The sequence below is a fragment of the Mobula birostris genome, chromosome 25, assembly GCF_030028105.1.
Source record: "Mobula birostris isolate sMobBir1 chromosome 25, sMobBir1.hap1, whole genome shotgun sequence".
Lineage (NCBI taxonomy): Eukaryota > Metazoa > Chordata > Chondrichthyes > Myliobatiformes > Myliobatidae > Mobula > Mobula birostris.
In genome coordinates this window covers 12,264,500-12,280,677 of record NC_092394.1, presented here as the reverse complement: position 1 = coordinate 12,280,677, position 16,178 = coordinate 12,264,500, and the positions used below count along the sequence as shown (strand labels likewise).

The following is a 16,178-nucleotide window of genomic DNA, read 5'->3' as shown; positions in this document are numbered from 1 at the left end:
TCCAAATAGGTACTGATAATGGCTGGGGTCGCCTGTCTTGTAAAGACACTGCGCAGAAGAAGGCAATGGCAAACCACTTGTGTAGAAAAATTTGCCAAGAACAATCATGGTCATAAGACCATGATGACACACGTCATACGACATCGACACGATGATGCTCTAAGGATGTGCTGGCATTGGAAATAATCCAGAGGAGGTTCACTAGAAAGATCCCAAGAATGAAAGGGTTAATAGATGAGCGTTTACTGGCTCTGGGCCTATACTCGCAGGAGTGTACAAGAATGAGGGTACTCTCATTGAAACCTATTGAATATTAAAAGGCCTAGATAGAATGGGTGTGAAGCAGATGTTGCCAAAAGTGGGGAAGTCTAGGACCAGGGGGCACAGACTCAGAATAAAAGGATGTCCTTTTAGAACAGAGATGAGGAGGAATTTCTTCAGCCAGAGGGTTGTGAATCTGTGGAATTCATTGCCATAGACAGCTATGGAGGCTAAGTCATTGGGTATATTTAAAGCAGAGGTTGATAGGTGCTTGATCTGTAAGGACATTAAAGGTTATAAGGAGAAGGCAGGGAAATGTGGTTGAGAGGGAAAATAAATCAGCTGTGATCATATGGTGAAGCATACTCAATGGCCTGACTCTGTTGCAGAGTCTTATGGTCTTACTTAGTGAACAGGGTACAACTTAGCTTTCTTGAGATCGTTTTCATTTTTCTCAATTCGCTTTTGGGTGTTAATTCAGGTTGCACGCACATTTTTAAGTAATATTTTTCAGCTGTACCTAGTTGGAGGCTTATGAAAGCAGAAAGGTTCAAGTGTCAGTGTGTCAATTCTCTTCCCACTGATATCTGATAAATAGCTCTCGGAGCACAGCAGAACTATGGTGAGAAGATGCTGCTTTTAAAATCCACTAATTATAAATTGTTCGTTGGGATTACCACACGTTTTGCATACACATTTGCTGAAACCTGTTATTTTTTAATGCAGAATAATTTTTAACTTGAACCTCCAGGTGGAAGTTCTATGGGTTGTCACCCCAGGTTCTGGTTATTCCAAAAGTGGCAGATTTTAAGTGATTGCGGTGGAGGGAGGTCAATCCTTTCCAATTTCACTTCTGATATTTCTTCTGAATCTGCCCTTTCTGTCTGGTTTCAATCTATGTTGTATTTGATCTTTATCTGTCACTTTATTAAGCGCAGACTAAAACTTACTCTTGTTCCATTTTTCCTCCCTCGTCTCCTCCGGCTGTGTGCTATTGTCATTTTGGCCAGTGTGTAAACGATCCCCAACATTACCGCATGTGAGATCTTCTGCTGGTGAAATTCTCTGGTACAGATGAAAACTATAGCGTGGCCATTCCAAAGTTGCCTGAATTCACTATAGTTTTTAAAAATTAGAAATGTGGATGATTTAGTAGAACGAGCTGCAAAGTAGCTTATATTTGTGGTAGTGTTAAACTCTCTTGTAGATGGGAGTTGAGTGTCAGCAAATAGAACCTCATTATATTTAGTATTTTCTCCCTTTTTACTCCAGCATCTCTTTCAGCATTGTATTAGTATTTCAAAGTTCAAAGTAAATTTATTATCAAAGTACTGTCGTATATGTCATCATACACCACACTGAGATTCATTTTCTTGCAGGCATTTACAGGGAAAAAGGAAATTCAATAACAATTTTACACAAATCTACATAAGCAAAGACCAATGAGCACCAATGTACAAAAGAAGACAAATAGTGCAGTTAGCATAATGCTTTACAGCGCCATCAATTACCAATTGGGGTTCAATTCCCACCACTCCTGTATTGAGGATTGTATGTTCTTCCCATGACTGCTTGGGTTTCCTCCAGGTGCTCCAGTTTCCTCCCACGTCCTGAAGACGTACCATAGAGTTAGGGTTTGCAAGTTGTGGTCATGCTATGTTGACACCATAAGCAAGGCCAACACAACCCTTGCTCATCTGATTTGATGCAAACGACACACTTCTCTGCATGTTTTGATGTACGTGTGACAAAGCTAATCTTATAAATAAAACGGAGAAAATGAGTTGTAAGGAGTCCTTGAAAGTGAGTCTGTAGTTCAAAGAATCAGTTCAGAGTAGTGAAGAATTAAGTTATCCACGATGGTTCAGGTTGTAGGGTAATAATGGTTTCTGAACCTGGTGGAGTGGGACCTAAGGCTTCTGTGCCTCCTGCTCGATTGTAGTAGTGGGAAGAGAACATGACCTGGATGGTGGAGGTCATTGATGATGGATGCTGCTTTCCTGTGACAACACTCCACGTAAATGGACCTAGTAGTTGGGAGGGCTTCACCTGTGATGGACTGGGCTGTACCCATCCCTTTCTGCCATGATGCAACCAGTTAGGATACTCTCCATTGTGCATCTAAAGAAGTTTGCCAAAGTTTTTGTTAATGTGCTGAATGTATGCAAGCTTCAAGTAAAGTAAAGGTGCTGTCTTTGTGATGACACTGAAGAGTTGGTCCCAGGACAAATCCTCTGATGTGATAACGCCAAGGAACTTAAAGTTACTGACCCTCTTTAGCTTTGTTCCCCTAACGAGGACTGGCTCAGAAACCTCCAGCTTCTTCCCCCTGTAGTCATTAATCAGCTCGTTGGTTTTGCTGACGTTAATTGAGAGGCTGTTGTTGTGATACTACTTAACTAGATTTTCAATCTCCCGTAACTCATCTATATTAGACACTGCCTAAATAACTATTTAAGGTATGCCTTCTTCGAACAAAGAGCTCTTTTTTCCATTCAGTCATCGAGTAAATTATCTGGTTATGTGACACTGGGACAGGCACACTGAGAAGATGATTTTCACTTTGGTGCTCAAATACTGTGAAGTATGTGGTTTTGAGTGAGTGCTGGAAGCAGATCTAGCATTTATTTTTTTGAAAAGAGATTGCATTTTGTTTGAAAGGAAGGCCGAGCAAAGGAACAGGGTGAAAAGAATTGTAAGTCAGGCACCGAGAACTGACTGACCACCATCTGAACGTTATTATTCTGCAGCGAAGTGTTTTTTTTTTAATTTATTCATTTACGGGATGTGGGCATTGCCAGCTAAGCCAGCATTTATTGCCCTTGAGAAGATGTCTTGAACGATTCAAAGCTATGAACATTTGAAAAAATATCAGTCCTGTTGAAGAGTCTTGGCCCGAAATGTAGACTCTTTATTCCCCTCCATGGATGCTGCCTGACCGACTGAGTTCCTCCAGCATTTGGTGTGTGTTACTCTGGTTTTCCAGCATCTGCAGGATCTCTGGCGTTTAAAATATGTTTTTTAAAAAATTGTGCCTTTTCTGCCATCTAGTGGATTCTTCCAGAAGTGCAGAGATATTGTTTAATACAGTTAAATGACTTGTCAGAGTTCAGCTTCAGCAGGTGAGATGGTGAAGAGCAGGGGTTCCCAATCTTTTTTGTGCCATGGGCTGGGTATGTCTGCACCCATGACACCCCTTGCCCCTGCCTGTTGTCCCTCACCCCTCCCGTGGCGCTCCACCCTTGCCATTCCCAACATCCTTTGCTCCTACCAGATTTACAAACAAGCTCTTTGCTCCAGGTTGACAAATACAATACTGTGCACCCTATATGTGCCTAAGACTTTTGCACAGTACTGTATTATCACTATTTCATTGCAAAAATTTATAGTGAATCTTCCAATTGCCCTTTCAAGAAGTTCTTTTGAGGTAAATGTTAGTTGCGTATCAAGTCATTATGCATCCAGATAGAATGCCTTCTATAATCTTTAGCAGTTGAGAAACTGCATTCCAATGTCAGGAAATTATGCTGCAGCTTTATAAAATTCTACTTTGGCCACATTGGGTGAACTGCACCCAATTCTGGTTACCCGATTAAAGGGTGTAAAAGCTTTGAAGGGTGCTGCCTGGATCAGGGGGCATGTGCTATACAGAGAGGTTGGACAAACTTGGGTCGTTTTCTCTGGGGTGACGGAGGCTGAGGGGAGAGCTGACAGAGGTTTATAAGATTATGAGGGGCACAGATCGAGTAGACAGACAATATCTTTTTCTCAGGGTTGAAATATTTAACACTAAGAGGAATGCATTTAAGGTGAGAGGGGATAAATTCAAAGAAGATGTGCCGGGCTGGTTTTTTTAACATAGGAGGTGCTTGGTGCTTGGAATTGGCTGTCTGGGGTGGTGGTAGAGCTGTTCAAGAGGCTCTTAGATAGTCCCATGAATGTGCAGGAAATGGAAGGATGTGGACTTTGTCCCAGATTAATCCCGGAAGGGATCAGTTTAACTGGAAGTTTGTTTTCTAATTTAATGGGTTCGGCACAACATCATGGGCTGAAGGCCCTGTCCCTGTGCTGGACCGTTATAAAGTGTCAGATATTCAAAAAGACACACAAAATGCTGGAGGAACTCAGCAGGCCAGGCAGCATCTGTGGAAAGGAATAAACAGTTGACATTTCAGACCAAGACCTTTCATCAGGAGTGGAATCAGTTGTCTGGAGTGGTAGTGGAGGCATTCATCAGGTTCTTAGATCAGCATTTCCATTTCCTGCACATTCATGCAGAAAGAAAAGACACAGAATTTATTTAGCTTTTACAATTAATAAACATCTTTAAATATTAATCTAAAATGCAAATATTGAAAACACAGGAAGAGTTCAGTAAGGTCACGCTTAATAGAACATAGAACATAGAATAGTACAGCACAGTACAAACCTGAGTGTAAGTGCTGGCACCTGTTTGAGACTCTTCCAGTTGTTTCCCTGCATTTAAATTGAGAACCGTTCGGCTGTGGGGGAGCCTCCAGAACACTGTGCTGTCTTACTGAACTGCAGAATCCAGGAAACTGCTGCCGACATCTGCCAACAGTGCCTCATGAAACTGCTGCCAGGACAACAAGCACTCCTGGCATTTCCCTACAAAAATCCAAGTCATAGACTTGAATGTTGAGCAGTTTCACCGCAGCTGCTGCCCGGCTTGAATATCAGCTGCTTTTTCAATTGTTGCCAATTTGCAGTCGTCTTTATGACCACAGACAGATTTGTTTAGCCAGCAGCTGCTCAAGAGAAACCACATGCATCTCCTTTAAAGAAGGGAGTGCGTCAGGAGATCACTGTTCCCTCTAAGCTGTGTGGCCACGCAGTAACTGAAGTACTCCCGCACACGCAGTGTTTGTTGCTGCGCAGTTGCGTGACAACGAAGGCTATATGTGCGGGAGCATTTCAGTTGCTGTACAGCTTAGAGAGAACAGTGGGGGAAATTCCTTGAGTTTGCAATCACCCGTAACAATAATCTTGAATTCATAATTTTATAAATAATTGTGTATTATTTTACCAAATACAAAGTTCTAAATAAATGTATTATCTGAGTACATATACAGTATGTCAACATATGCTACCCTGACATTCACTTTCTTGCGAGCATTTAAGGAACTACAATATAATTTATGAAAAGCTATAAATAACAAAGACTGAAATGTGCAAATTTAGACAAATTGTGCAATTTTTAAAAAAGTAAATAATTATTACTGAGAACATGAGTTGTTGAGTCCATAAAAGTGTGTCCATAGGTTGTAGAGTCAATTTAGTGCTGGGATGAGTGAAGTTATCCACACTGGCTCAGGAGCCTGATGGTTGTAGGGTAATAACTCTTCCTGAACTTGGTGGCGTGGGGACCTAAAGCTCTTGTACCCCCTGCCCATTGGGCGGTGAGAACCTATATTATACATGAGCAGGACAGAACCAAAAGAATACAGGACAGGATGAAGGGGGCAAGTAGAGTGGGGAAAATAAACAGGAATATTTAGAGATTCAGCATTTTCTGCAAAGAAACGTACGAAATAGGAGCCAGAAACAGCCATGTAGCCCTTGCCTTGCGCCTACTCTGTCACAGAGTAAGATCGTAACTAATCTTGGTTTCAGTTCCATTTTCTTGCCTTTCACTAGAAATACTGACTCCCAATAGACCAACAGCCTGATGAAGGGTCTCGGCCCGAAATGTTGGCTGTTTCCTCATCTCCAAAGATGCTGCCTGGCCTGCTGAGTTCCTCCAGCATTTTGTGTGCATTGCTCTGATTTCCAGCATCTGTAGATTTTTTTTCTTGTTTGTGAGATCAGCACCCTGTCTGTATCAGCCTAAATATATTCAATGACCTCATCCCCACAGCTCCCTGGGGTAGAGGATTCCAAAGATTCATGCTCTGAAAAAAGAAATTCCTTCTTGTCTTTATCTGTAATAACTGACTCCTAATTCTGAAACAATGTCTCCGAGTTCTAAGCTGATCGACGAAGGGAAATTTTAAAAAAGGAAAATTGCCTGCGAGTCTTGTAGTTTGAGAATAAACATTTGAAGTCTGCATTTGGGCCGTGTAACCGTATACCTTCTGGTTGTGGTGGTAACTATACAGTTGAAGTTGTTAGGAACAGTCAAAGGTGAAATTCTTGTCCATGTGTTCTGATGTTTTCCCTGCTGATGGGATCTCCCTGCCAGGTTGAAGAAGCAACAACTCATACTCTCCAGTGACCTTTCTCCCATGGTCTACTCTCCTGTCTGATTAGACTCCTTCCTCTCCAGCCTTTTACCTTTCATACCCACCGGGCTTCACCTATCACCATCTAGCTATCATTTTTTCCCAACCCCCACTTTTTTATTCTGGCATCTTCCTTCTTCCTTACCAGTCCTGAAGAAGGGTCTCAGCCCAAAACATCGACTGTTTATCCATTTTCTCCTCTCAGGCATCTATTTCCATAGATGCTGCCTGACCTGCTGAGTTCCTTCAGCACTTTGTGTGTGTTACCTCATATTCTGTCTGGGTGGCTTCCAACCTGTCAGCATGAACCTTGATTTCTCTAACTTCCTGTGATTTCTCCCTCCTCTCCCTTCTCTCTTTTTCCCATTCTTCATCATGGCTCCTCTCTTATCCCTTCTCTTCTCCTCACCTGCCCATCACGTCCCTCTGGTGTCTCTCCTCCTTCCCTTTCCCCCATGGTCCACTCTCCTCTCCTATCAGATTCCTCCTTCTTGGGCCTTTACTTTTTCCACCAGTCACTCCCAGATTCTCACATAATTCCCCCACCACTCCCACCCACCTTCCCCCTCATCCATCACCTGCCAGCTTGTACTTCTTCCTCTCCCCTCACCTTTTCATTCTGGCTTCTGCCCCCTTCCCTTCCAGTCCTGATGAAAGGTCTCAGCCCGAAACATCAGCTGTTCATTCCTCTCCATAGATGCTGCCTGACCTGCTGAGTTCCTCCAGCATTTTGTGTGTGTTCCTACTTGCTCTCTTTCTGCCACCCCCTGCCCTACAAGATCTTGCTCTGTGTTCCACACTCCACAAACTTCGCCCTCTTCTTGACGTGCTATTGTTAATTTAAGGTGGCTGGCCTAAACTTGAATGCAATCCTAATTTTTAAAAAAAGCATGGATGAGCACGAGCCAGTAAACCTCAGTGCCCGTGTGTGGACTACCTGACCATCCCAGATCAGCGGGAATATTAGTAGTCTAGGTGACATTTTAATATTTCAGTAGCTCTTTGAACAGGAGCTCCATCTGTTCTTGCTCCTAAAAGCCAAGTCTTCACATTACCAGCCAGTTGTTCTGGAGATGTTTATGAAACTAGTGTTTGGTTACTACAAAAACTAAAACCAATGTAGGAGTTCCACATGTCATTTCCTGTCTTACTGGATTAGTGGATTATTGGTCCACTCCTGTCGCCACATAAAACTGCTGCATTCATACAGTGCAGAGCTGTTTCAGTTCTTTCTATTATTATGCCAGGAAAATCTTTATATACAGTTGCAAGAAAAAGTTTGTGAACTCTTTGCCATTACCTGGCTTTCTGCATTAATTACTCATAAAATGTGGTCTAATCTTCATCTTAGTCATAATAATAGACAAACACAGCCTAAACTAATAACACACGAACAATTGTACTTTTCATCTTTATTGAACACATTGTTTAATTATTCACAATCCAGGCTGGAAAAAGTATGTGAACCCTTGTAATTAATAGCTGGTAGAACCTCCTTTAACAGCAATAACCTCCACCAAACATTTCCTATAGGTGCTGATCAGACCTGCACAACAGTGATGAGGAATTTTAGACCATTCCTCTATACAAAACTGTTTCAGTTCATCAATATTTCTGGGATACCTTGCATGAACAGCCCTCTTCAGGTCATGCCACAGCTTCTCAATTGGGTTAAGGTCTGGACTCTGACTTAGCCATTCCAAATCACAAATTTCCTTCTTTTTAAACCATTCTGTTGTTGATTTACTCTTGTGTTTTGGATCACTGTCTTGTTGCATCATCTGACATCTATTAAGCTTCAGATAGCGGACTGCTACCTTGACTTTCTGCTGGGAAATGTCTTGATACAATTTTGAATTTATTGTTTCCTCAACAATTGCAAGCTGTCCAGGCCCTGAGGTAGCAAAGCAGACCCAAATCATGATGCTCTTTCCACCGTGCTTCACAGTTGGGATGAGGTTTTGGTGCTGGTGTGCAGTGCCCTTTGTCCTCCAAATATAGCGGTGTGCATTTCTGCCAAAGAGTTCAACTTGTGTCTCGTCAATCCACAAAACATTGTCCCAGAAGCATTGTGGAACATCCAGGTGGTCTTTTACAAACTTGAGACATGCAGCAATGTTTTTCTTTTGGAGAGCAGTGGTTTCCTCCATGGTGTCCTTCCACGAACATCATTCTTGTTCAGTGTTTTTCTTGTAGTGAACACATGAACAGAGACTTTAGCAAGTAAGTTCTAGAGATTTCTGCAGGTCTTTTGATATAACCCTTGAGTTCCTTTTCACCTCCTTCAGGATTGCATGTTGTGCTCTTGGTGTGATCTTTGCAGAATGCCCACTCCTAGGAAGAGTAGCAACACTACTGAATTTCCTCCATTTGTAGACAATTTCTCTTGCTGTGCACTGCTGAACACTCAGGTCTTTAGAAATGCTTTTGTAGCCTTTTCAAGCTTCATGTGTCTACAATTCTTCTTCTAAGGTCCTCTGAAAGTTGTTTTGATTGAGACATGGTGCACATAAACAGATTTTTTTTTTGAGAAGAGCAAGCTCTGTCAGTAACCTAACTTTGTGTGTCTTTTATAGGGCAGGGCACCACAACCCACACCTCCAATCTCATCTCATTGATTGGATCACCTTTTGAGAAGGCATTACCCCAGAGGTTTACATACTGTTCTCAACCTAGACTGTGATTGTTTAAACGGTGTACTCAGTATTGACAAGAAGTTGTTCAATTGTGTGCTATTAGTTTAGGCAGATTATGTTGTCTATTATTGTGACTTTGATGAAGATCAGACCACATTTTATGAGTAATTAGTGCCAGGTAACTGCAAAGGGTTCACAAACTTTTTCTTTGCAGCAGTATATGTACTTTCATAATAAATTGGCTTTGAACTTTGAATGTTGATTCCCTCTACCCCCACCCCAAACAAGACACTAAAACGTCAAAGCACCTGGACAAGAATTTCTCCTTTTTCTGTTCCTTTCACTCAGTTTATACCCATTGATAAACAGAGATCAAAGATCTCTTCAGTTCTCCTTAAAGATTTGAACCCCCAAACAAACTCAGTTGCTTGAGATGACATATGATGCATTGGCCTTCATTAATCAGGGGAAGAAACCACGAGTTAATGTGTAACTCTGTAAAACCATAGTTAGACCACACTTGGGATATTGTGTTCAGTGCTGATTACTTCATTATACGAAGGATGTGTAAACTTTAGAGAGGGTGCAGAGGAAATTCACCAGAATACTGCCTGGATTAGAGAGCATGTCTTATGAAGAAATGTTGAGCAAACTAGGGCTTTTCTATTTGGGCGAAGGAGGATTAGAGGTGACTTGATAGAGATGTACAAGATGTTAAGAAGCATAGATAAAATGGACAGCAAGAGACTTTTTCCCAGGGGAAAAAAAAGTGCTGATATGAATGGGCATAATTTGAAGGTGATTGCAGGATGTCAGAGGTAGAATTTTAACACAGAGAGTGGTGAGGGCGTGGAACGCATTGCCAGGAGGAGGAGGTAGACTGTTAGATAAGCATATGGATAAAAGAAAAATGGAGTGCTGTGTTGGAGGGTAGCATTAGATTGAAGGTTAAAGGTTCAGTACAACATCATGGGTCGAGGGGTCTGCTCTGTGCTGTACTGTTCAATGTTCTAAGAAGGTTAGTGATACTGGGGGGAAGCCAGATCAGTGCAAGCGATCATCTTCACAAGAACCAAAGGCTGAAACTGACACAAAGCAAGTGCACTTGTCGCCAAGGACTCCAAACATCACAGTCATGAAGCAGTTGATTGTAACATCAGCCATACACGGTTACTGGTTCTACTGAAGTCCAGTTGGATGCTGAAGATCCAATGGGTTTGTAAACACATACGCTTTTCCCAGGCAGGGTGTGGAGGTGGTTATATGGCATGAAAATAAAGACATGGTCTGGTTGAATGGCGCAGGGAGCTAAATAGCCTGTCCTACTCACGGGCTGCTCAGTACAATCCTCACTCATTTGATTTGATGCAAACTCAAGATTCAAAGACTCATAAAGTAGAGGTGTTGGTGAGCTTTCCTGATTGTGTCATATGTGTGCTGGGACCATGGGAGGTTATGCAAGTTGTGCACTCCCAGGAGTTTGAAAGTGTTTGCAGTTTCCACTGCTGTGTCGCCAATGTGTAGAGGGTGTGAGTGGTGCGAGTTCTCCTGAGGTCAATAACCGTCTCCTCTGTCTTGTTGTCATTGAGGAAGAGACACATCTCACTGTATGTTTCAATGTACATGTGACAAATAAAGCTCATCTCTAATCTTCAAAAGCCTGTGTACTTTGGAGCTTAGAACTGGGCTGTGAAATTTATAGCTATTATACAAATATAAATAGCTAGAATATATATAGCTGGAATTTAATCCCGACAAGTGCACAGTAATGCCTTTAGGAAAGTCATATATGGTTAGGAAATGTACTCTAAATGAGGAATGTTAATGAACAGAGACCTGGGGTGCAAGTTCATAGTTCTTTGACAATGGCATACAGGTTGATATGTTGGTGAAGGCAGCATGTGGCATGCTTGCCTTCATAGTTCGAGGCATTGATAAAAGTTACCCTGCAACTTTGAAACTTCACAATTTTGTAAATCAATGGCTTAGCCATACGTAGTAGGTTGTGTTGTCCTTGCCTCAGCATAAGAATGATGTGATTGTTCTGGACACAGTGCAGGGGAGATTAACTGAGATGTTGACTAGATTAGAATGTTAGCTGTGACAAGAGATTGAATAAACTGGACTTTTTACCTTGGACTGAGGGGCAACCGCAGGAAGGAGCTTAAGAATGAAATTAGGAGAGCCAGAAGGGGCCATGAGAAGGCCTTGACGGACAGGATTAAGGAAAACCCCAGGGCATTCTACAAGAATGTGAGGAGCAAGAGGATAAGATGTGAGAGAACAGGACCAATCAAGTGTGACAATGGAAAAGTGTGTATGGAACTGGAGGAAATAGCGGAGGTACTTATGAATACTTTGCTTCAGTATTCACTACGGAAAAGGATTTTGACGATTGTAGGGATGACTTGCAGTGGACTGAAAAACTTGAGAATGTAGATACATATATTAAGAAAGAGGATGTGCTGGAGCTTTTGGAAAGCATCAAGTTGGATAAGTCTCCGGGACTGGATGGGATGTACCCCAGGCTACTGTGGGAAGCGAGGGAGGAGATTGCTGAGCCTCTGGCAATGATCTTTGCATCATCAATGGGGACAGGAGAGGTTCCGGAGGGTTGGAGGGTTGCGGATGTTGTTCCCTTATTCAAGAAAGGGAGTAGAAATAGCTCAGGAAATTATAGACCAGTGAGTCTTACTTCAGTGGTTGATAAGTTGATGGAGAAGATCCTGAGAGGCAGGATTTATGAGCATTTAGAGAGGCATAATATGATTAGGAATTGTCAGCATGGCTTTGTCGAAGGCAAGTCTTACCTTATGAGCCTGATTGAATTTTTTGAGAATGTGACTAAGCACATTGATGAAGGTAGAGCCGTAGATGTCATGTATATGGATTTTAGCAAGGCATTTGATAAGGTACCCCATGCAAGGCTTATTGAGAAAGTAAGGAGGCATGGGATCCAAGGGGACATTGCTTTGTGGATCCAGAATTGACTTGCCCACAGAAGGCAAAGAATGGTTGTAGACGGGTCATATTCCGCATGGAGGTCAGTCACCAGTGGTGTGCCTCAGGGATCTGTTCTGGTCCCGTACTCTTTGTAATGTTTATAAATGACCTGGATGAGGAAGTGGAGGGATGGGTTAGTAAATTTGTGATGACACAAAGGTTGGGGGTGCTGTGGATAGTGTGGAGGGCTGTCAGAGGTTACAACGGGACATTGATAGGATGCAAAACTGGGATGAGAAGTGGCAGATGGAGTTCAACCCAGATAAGTGTGAGGTGGTTCATTTTGGTAGGTCAAATATGATGACAGAATATAGTATTAATGGTAAAACTCTTGGTAGTGTGGAGGATCAGAGGGACCTTGGGGTCTGTGTCCATAGGGCACTCAAAGCTGCTGCGCAGGTTGACTCTGTGGTTAAGAAGGTATATGGTGCATTGGCCTTCATCAATCGTGGGTTTGAGTTTAAGAGCCGAGAGGTAATGTTACAGCTATGTAGGACCCTGGTCAGGCCCCACTTGGAGTACGGTGCTCAATTCTGGTCACTATAGGAGGGACATGGAAACCATAGAAAGGTGCAGAGGAGATTTACAAGGATGTTGCCTGGATTGGGGAGCATGCCTTATAAGAATAGGTTGAGTGAAATCAGCCTTTTCTCCTTGGAGCGATGGAGGATGAGAGATGACTTGATGGAGGTGTAGAAGGTAATAAGAGGCATTGATCGTGTGGATAGTCAGAGGCTTTTCCCCAGGGCTGAGATGGCTAGCATGAGAGGGCATAGTTTTAAGGTGCTTGGAAGTGGGTACAGTGGAGATGTCAGGGGTAAGGTTTTTACGCAGAGAGTGGTGAGTGCATGGAATGGGCTGCTGGAGCTGAATAGCCTGTTCTACTCACGGGCAGTTCAGCACAATCCTCGCTCATTTGATTTGATGCAAGATTCAAGATTAAAAGACTCATTGAGGCTTTGATTATCTTTCCTGATTGTGTAGCTGCCTGCTTGATGTTGCGCTGTGTTTTTGGTTGGTGACGTTTCTTTTTAAAGTGTCTGTACTTTCTTAGAAGTTTATTTAAAACTGTGACAAACATCTGTTGATGCACAATGGAAGAGTATCCTAACACTGCATCATGGCCTGGCATGAAAACTCCAACGCCCAGGAACAGGAAAGGCTGCAGAAAGTGGTGGATGCAGCCCAGTCCCATCACAAGCAAGGCCCTCTCACTACCAAGTACACTTACACGGAAAGCTGCCTCAAGAAAGCAGCATCTGTCATCAAAGGCACCCATCATCCAGGCCGTGCTCTCTTCTTGCTGCTACCATCAGACAGGAGATACAGAAGCTTTAGGTCCCACACCACCAGGTTCAGGAGCAGTAATTACCCTTCAACCCTCAGCCTACTGTACCGACATTGATAACTTCACTCACCACTGTGAATTGCTTCTACTAACTACAGACTCACTTTCAGGAACTCTTTACAACTCATGCTTTTTCTTTGCACACTGTCTTCTTTCACACATTGATTGTTCATCAGTTTTTACTTACATATATTTTTCAGAGATTCTTTGTTTTCCTGTGTGTGGGCACGTGAGCAAGTGGTTAAGGCATTGGACTAGTGACCTGAAGGTCGTGAGTTCGAGCCCCAGCCAAGGCAACATGTTGTGTCCTTGAGCAAGGCACTTAATCACACATCGCTCTGCGACGACACTGGTACCAAGCTGTATGGGTCCTAATGCTCTTCCCTTGGACAACATCGGTGTCATGGAGAGGGGAGACTTGCAGCATGGGCAACTGCTGGTCTTCCACACAATCTTGCCCAGGCCTGCGCCCTGGAGAGTGAAGACTTTCCAGGCGCAGATCCATGGTCTCGCAAGACTAACGGATGCCTTTAATTGAATTTATTTTCCAGTAAATACCTGCAAGAAAAGTAATCTTAAGGTTGTATATGGTAACATGCGTACTTTGATAATAAATTTACTTAGAAATTTGTGCACTTCATGGTGACTAGCATTCACTCTGTATACCTGTGTGTTTCCATAGGAATTGATAAAGAGAACGTGGAACTCTCACCAACATCGGGACACGCCAACAGTGGGCGAATCCGTCATGGGTCTGCAAGTCAAGTGCAGAAGCAACGCAGTGCTAGCAGCTTCAAGCGCCCCAGCATTAAAAAGATTGTGTGACGTGTTCTGTGATTGACCCACCCGGCCTGGTCAGGCTACGGCCAAGTGGGCCCTTCTGCTCCCCCCAAAAAAAAGACGCTCTCTTCCCGTCACATGGGATGTGCACCATCCAACTAACGGGCGAAGATTGCTGTGCGACCGGACACTCATCTTAGTTCCCTTTCACGCCATCAGTGTTCTCTACAGTTTCAATACAAGAGTTCTTCTTCATGGAACTTAGCGTTGCAAAGAGAGGATTCGTTTTAATTCTGTCACCTTTACTTTAGTTGGGGGAGGGGGGGAAAGGCACTGAGATTCGTATCAACACTGTAATCGCTGTCAAAACATGGAAACCATTAATTGCAGAAGGGAAGGTTCTAACCTAATCGCCTTCTACACGATAATGAAAAGTGCTTAACCTCTGTTTACAGTTCAGTTTTCAGCGATCAATAGAAATGGCTTAATGGGTAGCAATTAATCATGTCTGTTGGTGATTTTTGCTTTGAGGGTACCCTGTGTTTAGAGAAAGAAACCTTTTAAGCTGTAGGTACAGTAACCAAACATCATGTTTAAAGCACATTTAACTCACCGAAGTTAGGTCCATTGCAGCAATCATAGAAAATGTACATATCCAATACATTTATTTTACTGATCCGCAAATAGCAAAGACTTTGTCTTTCTTTTTATATTTGTTTACAGTCCTGGAAAAACTATGAATTAAACTATGATATGCAAGAACTTTGCCAAAATAGGTAATTATTACAAACAAAAAAAAACTTAGTATTAAATTTGTGGTATTCAGCGAATGTGACTCCTTTAGGGACAATTGTGTAGATGCCGTTAACGTCTCAAAAATAAAACTGAAACGGCACCTCTATCTTGTGCATTTAACAAAATATTCTGGTGTGATTTCAAGACGATTCTGTTCACAGTTGAATGCGGATCAACTCGGAGCAGGTGACCTGAGACTAATATGAGTATCTTCAATTTAGTTTCTAGGTCAACACACCCACACCCCACAAACGTTCACATGCGCACACAATTTAAAACTCAAAGATGTTTCTCTCAGTCAATGTTATGCAACAGACCTTACTGCAAGAAGTCACTGCTAGTGTTGGCCACAGAGTTTTTTTAAACTGCAGTATGTTCATCTGTAAATAGTTTTTGTGTAAAATTGAGAAAGGTATATTTACTACACTGTAAATACATGTGATGATATATTGTATTATTTTGCTTTTTGTAAAGCAGTTAGTTGCTGTACATGTATAACATATGAAATTTGATTATTCTAGTGTCAGTAATGTTAACTTCTCTCTTTCCTTCCGTTGCATTTTATGTCATTAAAAGAATCAAAAAGAAAATGGCTGTTAATGTTACTCACAAGTCTTGTTGGGGGAAAAAATGTCCCATTATCTGATGTTGCAAAACATGTTGATTCTGTTTATGATGCAGTTTAAATAACTTTGCTTCTGGATGGAGGACTGTACTTCCCCACTCTACCCTCAGTGGCCACTTTATTAGGTACACCCGCTCGTTAGTCCAAGTATCTAGTCAGCCAGTCATGTGGCAGCAGCTCAGTGCATAAAAGCATGCAGACATGGACAAGAGGTTCAGTTGTTGTTCAGACCAAGCATCAGAATGTGGAAGAAATGTGATTAAGTGACTTTGACTGTGGAATAATTGTTGGTGCTGTATGATTTGAGTTTCTCAGAAACTGCTAATCTCCCAGGATTTTCGTGAACAACAGTCTCTAGAGTTTACAAAGAAAAGTGCAAAAAACAAAAACAAAAAATCCAATAAGCAGCAGTTCTGTGGGCAAAAAATGCCTTGTTAATGTGAGGTCAGAGGAGAATGTTCAAACTGACATAACAGTGCCAGTAGCTC

General features: G+C 42.3%; 1 protein-coding gene across 7 annotated transcripts in view; it reads left to right on the top strand.

Annotated features, from left to right (window-relative positions):
- The window catches only part of nf1a (neurofibromin 1a), a 374,121-nt gene extending 358,463 nt beyond the window's left edge, over positions 1–15,658 (top strand). For 5 of the 7 annotated variants that reach the window (XM_072243431.1, XM_072243433.1, XM_072243435.1 and 2 more), the window contains one exon: positions 14,173–15,658. In XM_072243431.1, coding sequence (XP_072099532.1) covers positions 14,173–14,315 — 143 coding nt within the window. In that variant the 3' untranslated portion in view covers positions 14,316–15,658. The remainder of the gene's footprint in view (positions 1–14,172) is intronic. The other 2 variants (XM_072243436.1, XM_072243434.1) reach the window with 1 other exon arrangement.
- Positions 15,659–16,178: the final 520 nt, after the last annotated feature.